The sequence below is a fragment of the Schistocerca cancellata genome, chromosome 10, assembly GCF_023864275.1.
Source record: "Schistocerca cancellata isolate TAMUIC-IGC-003103 chromosome 10, iqSchCanc2.1, whole genome shotgun sequence".
Taxonomy (NCBI): domain Eukaryota; kingdom Metazoa; phylum Arthropoda; class Insecta; order Orthoptera; family Acrididae; genus Schistocerca; species Schistocerca cancellata.
Window position 1 is genome coordinate 67,293,198 of NC_064635.1, and position 23,063 is coordinate 67,316,260.

Genomic DNA, 23,063 nt, shown 5'->3' on the forward strand with positions numbered 1-23,063 from the left:
GTGTCGGCAAGAAGATCAATGCCTGAAGCATTCAACAGCTTCCATCGTTATATCTTAGTGAGAGATCTTGCCAAGAATGCAAGAATATTCGGGTCCTAGGTAAAATTGCTAAGCGGGTTGAAACTTCTATCCAGTCACTCTTGCATCAGTCTGGTGTGGCGATAGAAGGCAGAAAAAGGAAAACTGAAGTTTTAGGTTTTGCATTTAAGAAATCATTCACGCAGGAGGGTAGTACAAACCCACCATCGTTTGACAGTTGGACAGACGCCTAAATTGAGAGAGACTCCCTGGTGTAGAGAAGCAATTGAAAGAGTTGAAAACGAGTAAGTCACCAGGTCCATAAGGAATCCCAGTTCGGTTTTACAGAGTACTTCAGGACATTGACCCCTTACTTTGCTTGCATTTATTGCAAATCTCTTGCTGAGTGCAATGTTGCAAGTGAGTGGAAAAAAGAGCAGGACAGTCCTGAGTATGAGAAGGGTAAAAGAACGGACCCGCAAAATTGCGAGCAAGTATCCATAAAATCCGTTTGCTGCAGACTACTTGAACATATTCCCAGTATGATAAACTTTCTTAACACTGAGAAACTTGTGTCCATGAATCAGCACAGTTTTAGAAAGCATCACTCGTGTGAAACTAGGCTTGCCCTTTTCTCACATGACATACTGAGAACTCCGGATGAAGGGCAACAAAAAAGCTTCTGTCCACAAATCAATGAGGATGTAGAAATTCTCATGTGAAACTCAGCTTGCCTGTGTCTCACACAATATCCAGAGAGCATTTGACTAGGTAGACCACTGTTAACGAAGGTATGAGCATATGCAATAGTTTCCCAGATATGTGAGCAGCATGAATACTTGAGAAATGACAGAATCCAGTATGTTTTCCTTGATGGTGACTGTTTGTCAGAGACAAAGGTATCGTCAAAAAAAAGTGTGATAGGACTCCTCTTTTCTGTGTATACATAAATTAGTGACGGACAGGGTGAGCAACAAAAGGATTTGGGTTTTAAGGGAGAGGGTAAGGAGTCATTCCTATCCCGGGAGCGGAACGACTTACCTTAGGGGGAAAAAAGGACAGGTATACACTCACACACACACACACACACACACACACACACACACACACACACACACACATATCCATCCGCATATACACAGACACAAGCAGACATTTGTAAGGGCAAAGAGTTTGGGCAGAGATCTCTGTCTGTGTATATGCGGATGGATATGTGTGTGTGTGCGAGTGTATACCTGTCCTTTTTTCCCCCTAAGGTAAGTCTTTCCGCTCCCGGGATAGGAATGACTCCTTCCCTCTCCCTTAAAACCCAAATCCTTTTGTCTTTCCCTCTCCTTCCTTCTTTCCTGACGAGGCAACCGTTGGTTGCGAAAGCAAGAATTTTGTGTGTATGTTTGTGTGTCTATCGACCTGCCAGCGCTTTTGTTTGGTAAGTCTCATCATCTTTCTTTTTAGATATATATACACACATAAAAACAAAGATGATGTGACTTACCAAATGAAAGTGCTGGCAGGTCGACAGACACACAAACGAACACAAACACACACACAAAATTCAAGCTTTCGCAACAGACTGTTGCCTCATCAGGAAAGAGGGAAGAGGGAAGGAGAGGGAAAGACGAAAGGATGTGGGTTTTAAGGGAGAGGGTAAGGAGTCATTCCAGTCCCGGGAGCGGAAAGACTTACCTTAGGGGGAAAAAGGACGGGTATACACTCGCACACACACACATATCCATCCACACATATACAGACACAAGCAGACATATTTAAAGACAAAGAGTTTGGGCAGAGATGTCAGTCGAGGCAGAAGTGCAAAGGCAAAGATGTTGTTGAATGACAGGTGAGGTATGAGTGGCGGCAACTTGAAATTAGCGGAGATTGAGGCCTGGTGGATAACGGGAAGAGAGGATATATTGAAGAGCAAGTTCCCATCTCCGGAGTTCGGATAGGTTGGTGTTAGTGGGAAGTATCCAAATAACCCGGACGGTGTAACACTGTGCCAAGATGCGCTGGCTGTGCACCAAGGCATGTTTAGCCACAGGGTGATCCTCATTACCAACAAACACTGTCTGCCTGTGTCCATTCATGCGAATGGACAGCTTGTTGCTGGTCATTCCCACATAGAATGCATCACAGTGTAGGCAGGTCAGTTGGTAGATCACGTGGGTGCTTTCACACGTGGCTCTGCCTTTGATTGTGTACACCTTCCGGGTTACAGGACTGGAGTAGGTGGAGTGGGAGGGTGCATGGGACAGGTTTTACACCGGGGGCGGTTACAAGGGTAGGAGCCAGAGGGTAGGGAAGGTGGTTTGGGGATTTCATAGGGATGAACTAAGAGGTTACGAAGGTTAGGTGGACGGCGGAAAGACACTCTTGGTGGAGTGGGGAGGATTTAATGAAGGATGGATCTCATTTCAGGGCAGGATTTGAGGAAGTCGTATCCCTGCTGGAGAGCCACATTCAGAATCTGATCCAGTCCCGGAAAGTATCCTGTCACAAGTGGGGCACTTTTGTGGTTCTTCTGTGGGAGGTTCTGGGTTTGAGAGGATGAGGAAGTGGCTCTGGTTATTTGCTTCTGTACCAGGTCGGGAGGGTAGTTGCGGGATGCAAAAGCTGTTGTCAGGTTGTTGGTGTAATGCTTCAGGGATTCCGGACTGGAGCAGATTCGTTTGCCACGAAGACCTAGGCTGTAGGGAAGGGACCGTTTGATGTGGAATGGGTGGCAGCTGTCGTAATGGAGGTACTGTTGCTTGTTGGTGGGATTGATGTGGACGGACGTGTGAAGCTGGCCATTGAACAGGTGAAGGTCAACATCAAGGAAAGTGGCATGGGATTTGGAGTAGGACCAGGTGAATCTGATGGAACCAAAGGAGTTGAGGTTGGAGAGGAAATTCCGGAGTTCTTATTCACTGTGAGTCCAGATCATGAAGATGTCATCAATAAATCTGTACCAAACTTTGGGTTGGCAGGCCTGGGTAACCAAGAAGGCTTCCTCTAAGCGAACCATGAATAGGTTGGTGTACGAGGGGGGCATCCTGGTACCCATGGCTGTTCCCTTTAATTGTTGGTATGTCTGGTCTTCAAAAGTGAAGAAGTTGTGGGTCAGGATGAAGCTGGCTAAGGTAATGAGGAAAGAGGTTTTAGGTAGGGTGGCAGGTGATCGGCGTGAAAGGAAGTGTTCCATCGCAGCGAGGCCCTGGACGTGCGGGATATTTGTGTATAAGGAAGTGGCATCAATGTTTACAAGGATGGTTTCTGGGGGTAACGGATTGGGTAAGGATTCCAGGCGTTCGAGAAAGTGGTTGGTGTCTTTGATGAAGGATGGGAGACTGCATGTAATGGGTTGAAGGTGTTGATCTACGTAGGCAGAGATACGTTCTGTGGGGGCTTGGTAACCAGCTACAATGGGGCGGCCGGGATGATTGGGTTTGTGAATTTTAGGAAGAAGGTAGAAGGTAGGGGTGCGGGGTGTCGGTGGGGTCAGGAGGTTGATGGAGTCAGGTGAAAGGTTTTGTAGGGGGCCTAAGGTTCTGAGGATTCCTTGAAGCTCTGCCTGGACATCAGGAATGGGATTACCTTGGCAAACTTTGTATGTGGTGCTGTCTGAAAGCTGACGCAGTCCCTCAGCCACATACTCCCGACGATCAAGTACCACGGTCGTGGAACCCTTGTCCGCCGGAAGAACAACCATTTCGGCTATTTCTAATAACTTTCACTTTATTTCCACTTCCGTTTTTCGCGCATCACTGATCATTTTAGCCACTCCCCACAGGTTTTAACGTCATTATTTCTACAATTGTTAGCCCCTTTTTCGTAATCTTTCACCACAACACCACTCCTTTTAATACGTTTTTTCGAAATTTTCCCGAATTTCTCCGTCCTTTAACGTGATTTAGCGGCAACACAACCACCTAACCTTTATGCACATCGCTGTCTACTAACCCTAGTTCACCACAGGATCAACTTAACCAACACTTTTTCGCCTTTTTTCATACCAGATCTCCAGTTGCTTTCTAGTTCACCTTTATCTCTCCCCATATATTTCTATCTTTCTTTTTCATTTCAACCTCATGTTAAACTTTCCACCTTCTAATACCATGTCACCCTCACAACAGCCCCACAACGACCCCATTAAGTTTTATTTACATTCCCTCCGCAAACATGCCTTCACCCTAGCCAGATTACGCTCGCATATTTTATTTTCTCAGGCTTGTCTGACATTTGGCATAACCCCCAAAGGCCTCACACTTAAAGTTCCCATCTCTGGCTGCAACCCTTCTTCCCATCAGTCCCTATACCAGTTCCAAACTGAACAATCCATTGCCCTCACCCACCTAATCCTTCACCTACACATCAACTCAGCCAATGAACACACCCGTCAACTCCTATCCTTAATAAAAGTCCTCAATCTTTCCTCTCCCACATCCACACCGGCTATTCAGAGCATCCTCCTACAGGCCAACAGCCAATTAGAACAGCATGCCACCCTTCACCTCAAAAAACTATCCAATCTCCTGGTTTCCCACCTCCGGAAAGGCAACTCACTCACCCTTCACAACCTTTCCAGCAAACCTCAACCACCTCTCATTGCACACAAACCCAGTCTCTCCCATCTACTCAATCTCCCACTTCCAGCTCCACTCCCTCCAAAACCTCAAAATTCCAATCAACACAATCTGGTACACCCTAATTCAGTAGTTAACCTTTCCTCCAAACCTCTCTCCCAATTCGAAACCTCTGTCCTATCCAAAGGCCTCACCTTCAGCCCCACTCCCAGATTCAACCAAACAGCCCTCGTCAAAGATTTACTGTCCTACACTCGCACTCTCTGCTGGAAGTATCACTTTGCCACGAAGAAAAATGATCCTAATCCTACCCCTAATGATCCAACTCCCCAAGACACTATCCAAATTGAACCCTGCCTGGAACAGTTCCGTCCTCCGTCACAGTGGGACCCACCTCCTCTTCCTCAAAATCACCCTCTCCAAACCTTCCAGGAATTTCTGACTTCCAGCCTTGCCTCTCAATCCTTCTTAAAAAACCTTAATCCTACTCCCAACATCAGCACTGCTGAAGCCCAGGCTATCCGTGATCTGAAGGCTGACCGGTCCATCGTCATTCTTCCGGCGGACGAGGGTTCCACGACCGTGGTACTTGATCATCGGGAGTATGTGGCTGAGGGACTGCGTCAGCTTTCAGACAGCACCACATACAAAGTTTGCCAAGGTAATCCCATTCCTGATGTCCAGGCAGAGCTTCAAGGAATCCTCAGAACCTTAGGCCCCCTACAAAACCTTTCACCTGACTCCATCAACCTCCTGACCCCACCGACACCCCGCACCCCTACCTTCTACCTTCTTCCTAAAATTCACAAACCCAATCATCCCAGCCGCCCCATTGTAGCTGGTTACCAAGCCCCCACAGAAAGTATCTCTGCCTACGTAGATCAACACCTTCAACCCATTACATGCAGTCTCCCATCCTTCATCAAAGACACCAACCACTTTCTCGAACGCCTGGAATCCTTACCCAATCCGTTACCCCCAGAAACCATCCTTGTAACCATTGATGCCACTTCCTTATACACAAATATCCCGCACGTCCAGGGCCTCGCTGCAATGGAGCACTTCCTTTCATGCCGATCACCTGCCACCCTACCTAAAACCTCTTTCCTCATTACCTTAGCCAGCTTCATCCTGACCCACAACTTCTTCACTTTTGAAGACCAGACATACCAACAATTAAAGGGAACAGCCATGGGTACCAGGACGGCCCCCTCGTACGCCAACCTATTCATGGGTCGCTTAGAGGAAGCCTTCTTGGTTACCCAGGCCTGCCAACCCAAAGTTTGGTACAGATTTATTGATGACATCTTCATGATCTGGACTCACAGTGAAGAAGAACTCCGGAATTTCCTCTCCAACCTCAACTCCTTTGGTTCCATCAGATTCACCTGGTCCTACTCCAAATCCCATGCCACTTTCCTTGATGTTGACCTTCACCTGTCCAATGGCCAGCTTCACACGTCCGTCCACATCAAACCCACCAACAAGCAACAGTACCTCCATTACGACAGCTGCCACCCATTCCACATCAAACGGTCCCTTCCCTACAGCCTAGGTCTTCGTGGCAAACGAATCTGCTCCAGTCCGGAATCCCTGAAGCATTACACCAACAACCTGACAACAGCTTTTGCATCCCGCAACTACCCTCCCGACCTGGTACAGAAGCAAATAACCAGAGCCACTTCCTCATCCTCTCAAACCCAGAACCTCCCACAGAAGAACCACAAAAGTGCCCCACTTGTGACAGGATACTTTCCGGGACTGGATCAGATTCTGAATGTGGCTCTCCAGCAGGGATACGACTTCCTCAAATCCTGCCCTGAAATGAGATCCATCCTTCATTAAATCCTCCCCACTCCACCAAGAGTGTCTTTCCGCCGTCCACCTAACCTTCGTAACCTCTTAGTTCATCCCTATGAAATCCCCAAACCACCTTCCCTACCCTCTGGCTCCTACCCTTGTAACCACCCCCGGTGTAAAACCTGTCCCATGCACCCTCCCACTCCACCTACTCCAGTCCTGTAACCCGGAAGGTGTACACAATCAAAGGCAGAGCCACGTGTGAAAGCACCCACGTGATCTACCAACTGACCTGCCTACACTGTGATGCATTCTATGTGGGAATGACCAGCAACAAACTGTCCATTCGCATGAATGGACACAGGCAGACAGTGTTTGTTGGTAATGAGGATCACCCTGTGGCTAAACATGCCTTGGTGCACAGCCAGCGCATCTTGGCACAGTGTTACACCGTCCGGGTTATTTGGATACTTCCCACTAACACCAACCTATCCGAACTCCGGAGATGGGCACTTGCTCTTCAATATATCCTCTCTTCCCGTTATCCACCAGGCCTCAATCTCCGCTAATTTCAAGTTGCCGCCACTCATACCTCACCTGTCATTCAACAACATCTTTGCCTCTGCACTTCTGCCTCGACTGACATCTCTGCCCAAACTCTTTGTCTTTAAATATGTCTGCTTGTGTCTGTATATGTGTGGATGGATATGTGTGTGTGTGCGAGTGTATACCCGTCCTTTTTCCCCCTAAGGTAAGTCTTTCCGCTCCCGGGACTGGAATGACTCCTTACCCTCTCCCTTAAAACCCACATCCTTTCGTCTTTCCCTCTCCTTCCCTCTTCCCTCTTTCCTGATGAGGCAACAGTCTGTTGCGAAAGCTTGAATTTTGTGTGTGTGTTTGTGTTCGTTTGTGTGTCTGTCGACCTGCCAGCACTGAGTTTGTGCAAATGAGTAGCAAAAACAATCCTATAATGTTTGAATACAACATTAGTACTGTGCTGCTTGACACAGTCACGTCAGTTAAATATCAGGTGTAATGTTACAAAGTGATATGAAATGGAATGAGCTTGTAATGTTGGTAGTGGGGAAGGCAAAAAGTCAACTTCTGTTTGTTGGGAGAGTTTTAGGAAAAACTGCGTTTCGGACACTAGTGCAACCTATTCTTGAGTACTGCTCAAGTGTTTGGGCTCCTTGCCAACTCAGATTGGAGGAAGACATCGAAGCAGTTCAGAAGTGTGCCACTAGATTTGTTGCTGGAAGGTTCGGTCAGCACATGAGTATTATGGAGATGCTTCGTGAACTCAAATGGGAATCTCTGGAGGGAAGACAACATCCTTTTCTTGAGGTATTATTTATAAAATTTAGAAAACCAGCATTTGAGGCTGATTGCAGAATGGCTCTACTGCCGCTAATGTACATTTCATGTAAGGAACACCAAGATAATATGAGAAAAATTACGTCTTGTATGGAGGCATATAGACAGTTGTATTTCCCTGATTCCATTTGTGAGTGGAACAGGAAAGGGAATGCAAGTAGTGGCACAGGGTATCCTCCACTGTGACCATGGCATGGCTTGCACAGAGTGTAGACTGTAATGTATTCCTAGATTCTCTTACACTGGGTCTCGAAACTATGTATGTCCAGGGATAGTGGTTACCTGCCATCAGGTGACTGCCAGTTCGTGTTTCGCAGCACTCCTTTGACTCACTCCTGTAGTTAACCACCCAAAGATGATTGCCCACATCTCCTGCTGTCCACACAAGTATATAGAAATCACTTTCATTGACATCTGCTAACAAGAAGGATTTCCTGACCTCTTATTTTCATTTCCAGTAACCACTGACACTATAAATCCTTAGCCACTGATCCCTTCTTCTGTACCTGTGAATTGTCCTCCAGGCAATTTAGGATGTCTCATCACAGTTGGACTATAAAAATAATTACTCGGTTTAACTGTACAAAAAGATATTTATTACATCATCATACATGTGTTCATCCATCCCATGCATAATAAATTTTTGTATATCACTGTCTGCTGTTGCCAGCCATTGCCATAGTATTATGGGGAAATTGTGTGTGATATTTTTTTAGCTTTGTCAGTACCATACGTACACTTAGACATTCTATGCTGCTGACCCACAAAGAGCTCAGGTTGCTAATTCTGACCTACCTTTCAAATTTTTCTTAATTTATAAATAGTTACAGTAACAGTTCACAATATAGTCGCTGTTTTGAGTAGTTGATGAATGATACTGAAGGAAAATGTCGTTCAAAAGCTTAGCAGCGTTTCCAGAGCTAACTAGTACAGAACACACATACAGGGCTCCACTGTCCTGACAGGTTACATTGTACTGTTGCTGCAGTAGAGTTCAGGTTGCAGTTCTGTGAAGCAGATTATCTTTTAGAGTGCACTTTAAATTGGTCTTTAAAGTGAACTAGTACTATTATTTAAAGTTTTGTTGTAATTAAAGACTCTAAATGCTTTGAAAAAATGTGTTACAAATGTTCTGCAACTGTGCATCAGCTATTATAAATTTATTCATTCAACAGAGAACAAAAGGTGGCTTGTTCAAAACAGTAGATTTATAGCATGCATGCACAAATTCTGAATTTCTGCTTACTGTCCTCCTTTCACATTTTCTAGGTGGTGAGTTTGCACGAAGCTAATGTGATGCATCTTTGGGATATCCGACAGCCTAGTGACCCCTGCCACAGCTTGAAACCAATGGACAGACATGAAGAATGTGAGGGTAACTCTATACCAGTGGCTGTAGACTTTGACATCAATATGAAACGTGGTGTGTACTCTGGAATGACAGACACGCTGGGCACATTCACGACAGATGGACAGACACTGAAACACTTGGAGGTACAGCACATTTACATTGCCCTAAAAGTTTTCATAACTACCTCAGTCTTGGGGAGCAGCGAATACTGGGAGATGAAATGTATTCTACTTAAGGCTGTATTACCAAGTTTGCAAAGCAAATAATAACAGTGAAAGGGTGGTGCAACAAATTCTTGGTTTAGTTCCCTTTTTGAATCATGATTAATTAATATTCTTATATTATTCTCTTTCAAATAATTGTTGTGACTCACAATTGACTTTTATTACTGATGTAAGCACAAACATGTGTCTTGAGAGAATACTAGGCTTCTTCTGAAAAACTAAAGGCTTTGCAAGAGTTTTCATTATAATTTTTTATTGACATTTTTATCTTGAAGCTTCATTTGCAATTTGTGCAGTATAGTACTCAGAGGTCCTCCCTGACATTACGTACAGAATTTGTGGCTTCGTGCAACACAACTGTGATCTAGGGACATCTGCTGAGAGACTCTGGAGTACCTCAAACAAATAATAAAATACCAAACAAGTATTTGAACATAACACATGGTATAATGTACATAAAAATGATATCTTTTTGTTATATTTAATCATCATAGAAATTATAATAAAATTTGTTGTAGGCTTGTTTGCTCGGTTATAGATGACTAAAGAAAAAAATTTAAAAATGTTCTGAATAAGAAAGGAATGTAGCAATATAACTCACTTAGAAATGAAATGCACCGGAAACCCAAGGAACTACAATGAAATCCGTGCAGGAAATATATGAAAAATTGAAAAAGGAATTCCAAAGGTTGAAAATAGATGTAGTAAGTCAGCGAAATGAAATACATGGATGGTGTGGGGAGGGGTGGGAAGAGTGCAACACCCTGAATAATTGTGTTCAGTGGCACCAGAATATAATATGTGCATCCTGAAGGTAGCAGTGTTACTGATTCATTTGCTATCATCATCATCATCAGCTACCAGGTGGCGCACAGGAGGGTTGTTCGCATGCCGTCTCTCTCTCTCTCTCTCTCTCTCTCTCTCTCTCTCTCTGCCGAGTTTAGAGGTGATTGCAGCATTCATTCTAGGGTACAACTATGCTCCACCACAGAGCAGATAATCCTGCTGAATAGCTTCAGAATTTGAATGGAGTCACATTGTGGGCCTGCTGGAAGTTTGACGGATGCGTCAACAGATTACTCCAGATGTTGGCACTGTGTATTGGTGGACTGTCAATGCTTGCAGCAGTGCTCTGTGGAATGTTACCACATCTGTATGCCAGAGTCAGGATGTTGTTGTAGCACAGACATGCGTTAAGATTGACACATTGTTCGAGAGTAAGTGGCTGATTGATTGTAATCTGGGGAAGAAATTTGGGCACATGTTGCACTAGAGTCACAGAGGACCATTGGAACTGTGTATTGATACAACTGTTCAGGCGCTCTTTGCTGACATGATTCATTTGGCCTGAATTTATTATGCAGTCCTACAATGGTGAACTATCTGCCACACCATTGTCAATAAAATGGCCTTGTCCTTGTGGTGTTGCATTTTTTACTGGCAGTGTATAAAAAAGGTAAAGAGATTTGCAGAATTTTTACATGATGCTCAGTAGCTTTAAAAAAGTAGTATCTTGCAGATTGGTTGCATGGTGTAATGGATTCATATCTCGTGATATATTTTGAATTTTTTTGTTTTTAAAATTTGACAAAAATGACTTTGAACATTATTTTATTCAGTTAATTGGTTTAAATGTATTTTTTTATTTTTGTTCCTTTGTTACATCATTTTAAACATAAGATTTTTTTTCATTTGTTCTCTCTCTTTTCCGTATAATTCTTTTCCCACTCAGAATTTTTGCAAAGCAGAGTTTAATTATATTTATCTATTATGATATTTAAATAATTGCCGATATATCAGTTAAAACATCAAAGATGGAATAAGCTGTCTATATTGTCTGTGCAGTGGTGTCAAAAATGTGTTTTTTGTTACAAGATGTGCAATTTTTTTGGTGGGATCATCATACAAACATTTAAAACATAACCTAAATTGCTATTGCGCTATGAGCAGAATAAGACAGATGAAGATTTAAATGAAAGAAGGAAAAATAATTAAAATGAAATTCAATCAAAATGAGGAATAGAAATAATGAATGCAATAAGGTGGACGAAAAAATAGGGTGATAAAATGAAAGAAATTCAATTGAAATTTATGTATAAAATTAATTAAATTCACATGAACAAAGATTTCAAGCAGAAAAAGAATGAGAGGAAGCAAAATGAGAGGAAATGAAGAAGTTGATATGGTGATTAAAATGATGTAAGAAAGGGATAGAAACATAAATTTAAATGACTTAATTGAATAAAAATAATATTTAAAGTAATTTTGATAAAAATGTAAAACAAAAGAAATTTAAAGTACCTGGCACGATTCAAACACACTACGTGTTGTACATGAAGGCCTTACGCTACTTATTACACCACGGAGCCAGTCTGTAAAATATTACTTCTTTAGTACCTACATGGTTTATAAAACTCGATCGTACGACTGGGGATCTCTCCTTGTCAGATGTGTAATCTCCTTAAACACATAATCAGCAGCAGTAGCAAAATGTCTTGTTTCAGTCCTTTGCAGAGTAATGCTTTTCTTCTGCAGTATATATTACGTCATTGTTGAGGATAGGTGTGTAAAGTGTGTGTTTCTTTTGGCTTTTATCATTCAGTCTGGAAAGTAACATTTGTTTGTTAAGATTAGTTTTTTTTGTGTGGCTTTACACTTCAGTAACTGTCATGGTAAAGCCTAACCAAAAATGTTCAAATTTAAAATCAAATTAATGTTGTTACTGTTGACAGATGAAGCACCCACTGAAGATGACAAATAGAGGAGCTCTGAGTGTCGTCATACAGCGAGCGGAATTTGCGGCCACGAAAAGCAGAATCGTGGCTGTCGGTTGCTGTGACGGGACAGTGCGCGTGTATTCGTGGTCCACCGGCCGCCCACTTGGCATCTTGCCACACGGCGACGGCATCTCTTCTGTGCAGGACGTCACCTTCTCAGAGGGACCCCTGGAGTCATTGAATTCGGAGAGCGTGATTGTCGCTGCGGGAGCCGATAGCTCCGTCTCGTTCTGGAGTTCGGACTTCACGAGGAAGACTTAGTGCTGCGTGATTATCCGGTGTGAAGAATTTTTTGACGCACCCCTCTTCTTAAAAATATGTCTGCCCGGATCTGCAAACGGGTGACATGATGACCTAGAGCACATCACCACACCAAGGGAGGTGATGAGGTTGCCAGCTCACTCATACCTGCCCATGGATATCCGTGTAGAATGCAAAGTCGTACCGTTTTAAGAGAAGCGAGGACCACATGTTGTAATGTGTCAGGTGTGGAATATGGAATACTCGTAGTGGATGGTTATGAAACTTCTGACTGTAGGACTCTGGCTGAGCTGCAGTTACATTTGAGACTAGTAACAGACAACTTATATAAGACTGGCAGGCAAATGTTACAATGGACACACAGTGAATTGATGAACAAAATCCCAAAAAATGAGAGCATATGTCATAATGGTTGTAAGTTTACTATGGTCCTAGTATGGGCAACAAGTGAAATAAATGAATACATAATAATAACAATAATAGTATCTATTATTTATTTAACATCAAATAATTGCATGCAGTTGATAAAATGATAGAATTTCAAGACGTATTGGTTTACTCATGCAAATGTTAGGTGTACGGTGTCAGGTATAAACTTATAACTGAAGAATCTGAAATTTCATGTAGTATGTATACTTAAGCACAGTGCTCATTTATAGGTGGTTCAGATAAGCTACAGGGTGATTCAGAAAGAATACCACAACTTTAGGAATTTAAAACTCTGCAACGACAAAAGGCAGAGCTAAGCACTATCTGTCGGCGAATTAAGGGAGCTATAAAGTTTCATTTAGTTGTACATTTGTTCGCTTGAGGTGCTGTTGACTAGGCGTCAGCGTCAGTTGATGCTAAGATGGCGACCGCTCAACAGAAAGCTTTTTGTGTTATTGAGTACGGCAGAAGTGAATCGACGACAGTTGTTCAGCGTGCATTTCGAACGAAGTATGGTGTTAAACCTCCTGATAGGTGATGTATTAAACGTTGGTGTAAACAGTTAACAGAGAATGGGTGTTTGTGCAAAGGGAAAAGTTCTGGACGGCCGAGAACGAATGATGAAAATTTAGCACGCATCCAGCAAGCATCTGTTCTTTTTTTTTATGGGGGTATGTTAAGGATATGGTGTTTCGGCCACCTCTCCCAGCCACCATTGATGATTTGAAACGAGAAATAAGAGCAGCTATCCAAACTGCTACGCCTGATATGCTACAGAGAGTGTGGAACGAGTTGGAGTATCGGGTTGATATTGCTCGAGTGTCTGGAGGGAGCCATATTGAACATCTCTGAACTTGTTTTTGAGTGAAAAAAAAACCTTTTTAAATACTCTTTGTAATTATGTATAACAGAAGGTTATATTATGTTTCTTTCATTAAATACACATTTTTAAAGTTGTGGTATTATTTTTGAATCACCCTGTACATTGTCAGTAATGATAGGTGTTAAAGCTCGTATAGACAAATGGTATATGACAAATTAACTTGTGCTGTGAGTATTTAATGAGGGATATTTTTTTAATTGTCTGTTTAATTGTGATACATCACCAAATTTTTGGTTCAACTAACAAAAAACAATCAGTGTACAATGCAACAGGTGTTTACAAAAGGCAATTACGGTTGTTCCAATTAAGATTTCAAAAGTTCTTGGCTTGTATTAAAGAGGCATTTGTTGAAGACCTTCGCAGCAAATGCGTTCGTTCATTCGTTGACACTTCGTGTTCTGTAAATCCGATCGGGTACGTCGGATGAGTCAAGTTGTACAGTGACAGGGTCTACTTGGAGCTGATATTTCTGGAGCAGCATTGACTTTTGAGAGTGAAAGCCTTTACCAGTATGGATATTTGCTTCACTATACATAATGCACAAGCCACCATATGGTACATGACAGAGGGTACCTTGTACCACTGCTAGTCATTTCTGTTTCTGTTTCACTCTTAAGTGGAACGAGGGAGAAACGATCGTCTACATGATGTCTCAAACCTTCTGGGTCAAATTGAAACAGCTGATAGAATGTGCACAGCAGATTATATTAAGGTAGGGAACAAACTGTTGTAAATGAATATTTATTATGTTATGGACACACACAGCATATACCGCATAATTACGATGTAGCTCATAGTAACCGTTGAAAGTGATGACCACCAATCTCAGTGCACAGACGACAATGGCACATGGTGATCTGCCACACTCTCGACAATACCTGGTGTCTGTTGTACCAGGAGGCATGCAGCTTGGACCCTAGCAAGCAGGTCTTCCTCCATTTCTACAGGGTTTCATACACCGACGTCTTGATGTAACCCTAGAGGGAAAAATCCAGAGGTGTGAGACCTGGCAGCTGTGCTGGCCAAGGGAAAAGACCACCCCTTCCAGTCTGAATGATAAGGGTGCGTGTTGTTCAGGTGTTTGCTGATGTTAACATTGAAGTGGGCAGCTGCATCATTGTGTTGAAACCACATCCTTTTGGACAACAAAGGGAACAGTCTCCGAGAACCGTAGCAGCTCGTCTTGCAGGAACATCAGTTAATGTGGACCAAATGCTTTGAACGATTACTATGAGTTATGTTTTTATGTGGTATGTACTGTGTTTGTCCATAACAAAATATATATTCATTTCTGACCATTGGTTACCTGTCTTAATATAGTAGCTCGTGGATGGACTCGTTACCACCTGTTCCAGTTTGATCCAAAAGCTTTGAGTCACCCTCCATATTTCTCCACATGAGCCCTAATTTCTGTTACCTTGTCCTTGCAGTCTTTACTGAAATGTACGTAGGTTGGAAATAAATAGTGGTAACACCGCTGTGGGGACAATAAGGAATCACATCTAATATTGTCGCTGGTAGCACATGTTGTTGACATACCTACCTTACCTCTGAGCAAATGGACTCACCCGTGTCACTTCACCGGCGTGCACACAGTCGAGAGAAACACAGTCACTTGAAAGCGAGCAGTCTTAACATAATGGTCTCACTGTGTTTTCGTAACAGGAACAACGGAATTAGATCAAGATTGAATGTGCCAGAGGTTGTACAGCACCACAGTGTCATCAAGGTCTTCCAGAGGCATGCAGGGAGTTGGCATTGCCTTACAGAACAGTGGCACATTGGGTAAAAGCCTTCTATGGAGGTCGGCAAACTGTGGCAGACATGCATCGGGCTGGTCGTCCTAGTGTCTCTGAAGTAGTGCATGCTGTTGCCACATTCGTGGACAGTGATTGACACCATACAATTTGGTAGCTCGCCCGTGAAACCGGATTAGCACATACAACTGTGCTTCGCATCCTGAAGGAATGTCTGGTCATGTGAAAAATTGCATCACGATGGGTTCCACATGCCTTGACGGAAATGCAGAAATGGATGTATTAAGATGCTGCTCAGATGTACTAGGAGTGCTATGAGTGTGAAGGAGAGGCTTTCTTACACCGTATTGTAACACTGGACGAGATGTGGGCCACATCATACGAGCCAAAACTGAAATGCCAATCCAACGAATGGTGACATTATGGGTCGCCGCGAAAGACCAAAGTGCGTCAGAGCCCCAGTATGGTGAAAGTTATGGTGATTCTCGTGTACAACTGTGATGGTGTTATCCTAACACATTACGTTCCTCCACGGCAGATCATCCATGCACAGTATTACTGTTCATTTTTGGAGCATCACTTGCGACCAGCTTTGCGAAAGAAGCAACGCTTTCTGCGCAACCCACCCGTCATTTTGCACAACAGTGCACGGGCACATACAGCGCAAGCTGTGGCTGATCTGTTCGGTCGAAGGGACTCGGAAGTACTGTACCATCCACCATACTCCCCAGACTTAAGTCCTTGTGACTTTGATTTGATTCTGAAGATGAAGGAACCACTTCTTGGCATTTGCTTCAGAACTGTTCCAGAGATTCGACAGGCAGTAGACCGCTCCATTCGCACCATCAACAGACAGACTCTACTAACGGTATACTGCATCTTCCACATCACTGGTAATGGGTTCTACACAATGCTGGTGAATACTTTGAAGGACAGTAACAGGTGCAAACATGTAACTCTTTTGTATCGGTTGTGAATAAATAGTGTGCCACTATTTACGTTCTAACCATCATATGTTGGTGGGAGTGGAAATGTTGTGCAATCGGCCACAAATACTAGTTCGCTACTCGTAAATTTCCTCATTGGCATGCCACAAAAAGAATGTCATTTACCTCCTAGGGATTCCATTTGAGTTCTCAAAGCATCTTGCAGTGTTCCTTTGACTCGTGATATTGGGGGACAGTGTAAAATTTACTCGCGAGCTAAGATTTCGTATTATTCAGTGGCCAATCTTGTTACTTCTTTACACTCGCCAATATCTCTCAATCAGACTTCGGTTCTCAAAGTAGTACAATTACTGCTGGAAGTTAACAGTACAATGCAATGTCCAAATTCTTGAAATAAATACAATTCTTCTCAGAAACATGTCAAATATTGTACTTATATTTGCAATGACCATGCATAACGAAGTTTGCTTGTTATTTGGAACATCACAAGTACATTCCTCCCTGTGGGTCCAGGGGTTAGAATAAGCCTGAGATATCCCTGCCTGTCATAAGAGGTGACTAAAAGGTCTCTCTCACTTTCCAGCCCTGTAAGTTCAAGTCCCATTTTATGGTTTGGCCTGCCACTTTCCAAATTCTACGGAAGTGCAGGCCATATAGGGAAGGACGCCTTATGTGGTACACGAGTTATCCATAGTGCCCTTAGATTCGATCTCCTTATCCTCTTGTCATGGCTTTGCACCTCCACCTGTGATTGAACTATTTGGGCGAGGACATTTTCTGTGGTATGTCATCTTCCATTGTCTCCTGTCCTCTTCCACTCCCATTACAATATTGGATTTCTCTGCACCCAATATCCAGCACGGTAGCCAGTCCATTGTGGTGGGGCCATCATGTACCCATTTGGTGGTAGCCCCCTGACATCACAGGGATCGCACTGTTGATGCCTGAGCTGTAAACTCCCCACGTATGCCAAGATGTCAATGCCTGTCTTCCTGGGGCATCAGGACTCCTGGCATCGGCCATCATGCCAGGTGGCGTTTGCTGTGGCTGGGAGAGCCCTTGATAGGAATGGGTGGCATCAGGGTGGACGACCCGCAATGAAGCTGGTGACATACTGTGCCAGCAGTCTCTAAGAAGGGCAAGATAGAGTACAGTGCTGACAGATGTGACCCTAAATTGTGTTCCTCCCTCGCTACACCATGGGAGGAATGTAGGGCTACAGAAAGAAGAGGGCCAATTTCACCTCGGTATTTAGTCTGTAGCAGAATGGACAGGGACACATTCCTACCTATGAAGACTAAATTTTTTGTTGAACATCTTGAGGGTAAGTTTGGAGAAGTGACAGTGCTGTCCAAGATGAGAAGTGGTGCAGTCCTGATTCAGACAGCATCTCTAGCTCAATCCTGGGTGTTACTCACTTGTGACTGGCTGGGTGATAGTCTTGTTTCTGTCACTCCCCATAAAAGCCTCAAGATGGTCCGTGGGATTATTTTCCATCGCGACCTCCTCTTGCAGTCTGACGGCGAGCTCCGTGCCAATCTAGAATGGCAGGATGTTCATTTCATCAGGCACATTCACAGGGGACCCAAAGACAACAGTGTTGCTACCTGTGCCTTCATCTTGGCCTTTGAGGGTGATTCATTGCCTGAAAAGGTCAAGGTGATAGGTTACTGCTGTGACGTTAAACCATACGTCCCTCCCCCTATTCGGTGCTTTAAGTGCTGGAAATTCGGGCGCATGTCTTCCCACTGCACTTCCAGCACCATATGTCGAGACTCTGGACATCCACTGCATCCAGATACTCCACATGCGCCTCCTCCCACTGTGGAGAGCAGCACTCCCCCTGCTCGCCAGACTGCACACTACTCCAAAAGGAGCGGAAAAGACCCTGGAACGGTTGACTTACCAAGAGGCTAAACGTAAATTTGAACGATTACACCCTCTTCGGTTGACGTCCACATATGCTGCAGCTACATTACCATTGCCGCCACAAGTACCAGTCATACCACACTCTGTGCCACGAACTGTGGGCCCTCCGGGCCTCCGGAATACATCCGCCTCCTTGGTGGTAAGGGGAAAATCTCCTTCCATTGCTCCCAAAGTACCTACTTCGGGAGCAAGGCCCCCCAAACGCAGGGGACATTGGTATCCTCTTCCCAGCGAGAGAAGCAACAGCCTCCTCCGGCTCCTCATGTGCGGAAGAGGTCCCTTGGGACCCTCTCTACCGAGGCCTTCGCTAATGCTACAGCAGACACTTGCCAGAGGCTAAAGGAGCCAAAAGCTGCTGGATGAAGAGCTTCATGGTCTTCCTCTGTGCCTGAAGCTACTTCCTCCCAGCAAGCCCCTAAAGAGAAATGAGAGGGCAATCAAACAAAATGTCTGTTAAGAAAAAGAATCAACACCACCACCTTCTACCAGTTCTGCACCTATGAATGAGGCAGAGATCTCATTGTCCACTGAGGACCTGGATCTCATTGATGCCTCGTCTGCAATAGGAATTGGATACAAATACTCAGTCGGTGGCAACAGGTGACCCTGAGGCGTAACCTGCCTGCTTGCATGCTTCATGCATTCCCAGCCTCACGATAACGTCATCCTCCAGTGTAGTTCCTGCAGTTTTTTCCACCACCTTGCTGAGCTATGGCAACTGTTCAGCTTTACACCTTCTTTCTGCATTGCCCTCCAGGAAACTTGGTTCCTGGCCTTGCGGACTCCTGCGACTATATGACTATAAAGGATACTACAGGAAACGTAGCAACTGTAATCGAGTGTCAGGTGGAGTTTGCGTTTATGCCCTAAACTCAGTCTGTAGTGAACCTCTGCCCCTTCAAACCCCTCTTGAAGCTGTGGCTGTTAGGATAAGGACAATGCCGGAAATAACTGTCTGCAATGTATATCTTCCTCCAGATGGCACAGAACCCCTGAACGCATTGGATGCACTGATTCATCAATTCCTTAAACCTTTCCTACTTTTGGGAGATTTTAACACCCATAACTCCTTGTGGGGTGGCACGATGCTTACTGGCCGAGTTAGAGATGTCAAAATGTTCCTGTCTTAACTTGACCTTTGCCTCTTAAATACTGGGGCCCCCACACATTTCAGTGTGGCTCATGGCACTTACACAGCCATTGATTTATCCCTCTGCAGCCTAGGACTTCTCTCATCTGTCCACTGAAGAGCCCACGATGACTTGTGTGGTAGTGACCACTTTCCCATCCTGTCACTCCCCCAGCACCATTGCCCCGGACGTCTTCAAGATGGGCCTTAAACGAGACAGACTGGGAAGCTTTCACCTCTGCTGTCACTGTTGAATCTCCCCCACATGGTACCATCGATGCGGTAGTTGATCAGGTTACTAGAACGATCGTTTCTGCAGCAGAAAACATGACCCCTTGTTCTTTGGGGTGCCACCATTGAAAGTCAGTGTCTTCGTGGTTGCCAGAAATTGCTGAGACCATAAAAGAGTATCGGCGAGCTCTATAGTGACATAAGCGGCACCCTTCTCGAGAGCACCTAATAGCTTTTAAACTGCTCCGTGCCTGATTTCGTCAGCTTTTGAAAAAGACAGAAACAGGAATGTTGGGAGAGGTACATTTTCACCATTGGCCATTTGTCCATATGTCACCTTCCCAAGTCTGGATGAAGACCAGATGTGTTTATGGGCACCAGATCCAGACAGGTATCACTGGCATTAACATAAATGGTGTGTTATCTACTGATGCAGTCGCATATGCCGAGCACTTTGCTGAGCAGTATACTCGAGCCTCTGCTTTGGAGATTTTATGCCCCAGCATTTCGCACCCTCAAATGGCGAACGGAAAGGAAAGCCCTCTTGTTCACTGAATGTCACAGTGAACCCTATAATGCTCCATTTAAAGAGTGGAAACTCCTCAGTATCCTTGCACATTGCCCCAGCACAGCTCCTGGGCCAGATCAGATCCACAGTCAGATGATCAAACATCTCTCGTCCTACTACAAGTGACATCTCCTTCTGATCTTCAACTGTATTTGGTGCAATGGCATCTTTCGATCGCAGTGGCGGGAAAGCACCATCATTCCATTGCTCAGTCCCAGCAAATACCCACTTGACGTGAATAGCTATCAACCCGTCAACCTCACCAACGTTCTCTGTAAGCTGTTAGAACGTATGGTAAGTCAGCGGCTGGGTTGGGTCCTGGAGTCACGTAGCCTACTCACTCCATGCCAGAGCAGTTTCCACCAGGGTCGCTCTACCACTGATAATCTAGTTTCCCTCTAGAGTCTGCCATCCGAATAGCCTTTTCCGGACTCCAACACCTGGTTGCCGTCTTTTTAGATTTACAAAAAGCTTATGACACGACCTGGCAACATCTTATCCGTGCCACTTTGTATGAGTGGGTCTCCTGGTCCTGCTCCAGATTTTTATCCAAAATTTCCTATCGCTCCATACTTTCCATGTCCAAGTCGATGCCTTCCATAGTTCCCCCATATCCAGGAGAATGGGGTACAGCATGTCTCTGTACTAAGAGTATCTCTATTTTTATTGGCCATTAATGGTGTAGCAGCAGCTGACGGGCCGTCTGTCTTCCCTTCTCTGTATGCAGATGACTTCTGCATTTCGTACTGCTCCTCCAGTACTGGTGTTGCTGAGGGGCACCTACAGAGAGCCATGGGCTCTAGCCCACGGCTTCCAGTTTTCAGCTGTGAAGTCGTGTGTCATGCACTTATATCGGCGTCATACCGTTCATCTGGAATCAGATCTTTACCTCAATGATGATCCATTCACCGTAGTGGAGACATACCAATTCTTAGGACTGGTTTTCGACACCCGATTGACTTGGCTTCCTCATCTTCGTCAGCTGAAGTAGAAGTGCTGGCAGCACCTCAATGTCCTCTGCTGCCTGAGCAACAGCAGCTGGGATGCATATCGCTCTACGCTGCTGTAGCTCTACAGACCCCTTGTTCAATCCTGCCTTGACTATGGGAGTGTGGTTTATGGTTAGGCGGCACCTTCAGCGTTGTGTTTACTCGACCCATTGCACCACTGTGGTGTTTGACTGGCGGTGGGACCTTTTCGGATGAGTCTAGTGACCAGCATCCTGGTGGAGGTTGGAGTCCCACCATTGATGGTTAAGCGTGCACAACTGCTCGCCAGTTATGTTGCACACATTCGTAGTTCTCTAAATCTGAAATACTATCTCCTTTCCCCACCCCCCAGGTCAGGGCTTAAGATTGAGGTTTGCGCCCGATCTCTCTTGTCTGAAGTGAAGTCCTTGCCTTTACCACCTATACTAGAGGTCCATGTACACTTACATGGTGTACATCTAGGCTGAAGCTGTGCCTGGATCTTTCACATGGCCCTAAGGACTCGGTTAACCCTGCAGCTCTCCACTGTCACTTCCTGTCAGTTCTTGACATGTACTGGGATCATGACGTGGTTTATACAGACAGCTCAGTGGCTGATGGTCACGTTGGCTTCGCATATGTTCATGGAGGACATATTGAACAGCACTCCTTGTCAGATGGCTGCAGTGTTTTCCCTACAGAGCTGGTGGCCATTTCTCGTGATCTTGAGCGCATCCACACCTGCCCTGGCAAGTTGTTTCTGCTCTGTACTGATTCCTTGAGCAGCCTAAAAGCTGTCGACCAGTGCTACCTCGCCTTCCTTTGGCAGCAACCATCCAGGAGTCCATCTATGCTCTGGAATGAGCCAGTCAACTTCTTATGATTATAAATGTCATTAACAAGTTGATTTTCAAAAATTACTACTTTCCCCTCACACACTTAGACTCTTTTTACCAAATGCATATACATTCTCTGCTACCTGAGTTTTGAATTGTGTGACTTGTTCATTAACAAATTGTGTGTGTTCCTCAAAACTTTCTAATACCTCTATTTTGTCACTTGACTTTTGCGTTCAGACACTCAAAATTTTAGATTCAAAGTCTGCTTTGGCACTTAAGATATATGTTTTTGGCAAACATAAATCATCAGTTCATGCAAATCTGGCTCCTTGTGGAGACACTTTAATGTGTTATTTGCTCCTTGGATGTCTCTCCCCCAAAAGCTCTCTTACCATCATCACTCCCCTTATTGGGATCCATTTTTATCCTTATTAATGTTTCCCCCCAAAACTGAACTATTCTTGTTATTCTATGGCACTTAGCTGCTGTGATGGCTTTATTCCTGTGATGCTGATTCTGTAGGCTTGTTTTCTTTAATTTAATTCAATATGGCTTCCATGTAGTGTCTTATTGCACAATTTGCGTGTTTTACTCTTTACAATAACACATCAGAATTGTCCACAAGCAAAAATTTGCTGCTTCTCTGTAAACAGAACATCTTTAGCACCCAGCATAATAAATTGACATCGAGTTATCCAGTTTCGTAATTGGTTTATAAAACATCCTGCCCCACATTCGAAATCCACATGTAACCCTTCTCATATATAAAAAGTATTAGAACACCGGCTAGCTCTTCTGACAGCAGACTGGACACAACATGTTTTCCATTAGTTTATTTCCAAAAGCCATGTCATCTCCTCATTACTGCTGTGTGTCAATCACAATTTATAAAAACTTAGTTCGTTGTGCAATATTGCCAAGCATCAAGGCATAACAAGCTACTAGTTTCCACTACTGATGTCTCTCTCTCACCGACTGACAAAGCACTTGCCCTTTCTTTGTATACAAAAACA

At 44.3% G+C, this 23,063-nt stretch overlaps 1 protein-coding gene across 2 annotated transcripts in view; it reads left to right on the forward strand.

Annotated features, from left to right (window-relative positions):
- LOC126106621 (uncharacterized) overlaps positions 1-12,825 on the forward strand; it is a 52,109-nt gene extending 39,284 nt beyond the window's left edge. For both annotated transcript variants that reach the window (XM_049912972.1, XM_049912973.1), the window contains 2 exons: positions 9,027-9,251; positions 12,065-12,825. In XM_049912972.1, coding sequence (XP_049768929.1) covers positions 9,027-9,251; positions 12,065-12,370 — 531 coding nt within the window. In that variant the 3' untranslated portion in view covers positions 12,371-12,825. The remainder of the gene's footprint in view (positions 1-9,026; positions 9,252-12,064) is intronic.
- Positions 12,826-23,063: the final 10,238 nt, after the last annotated feature.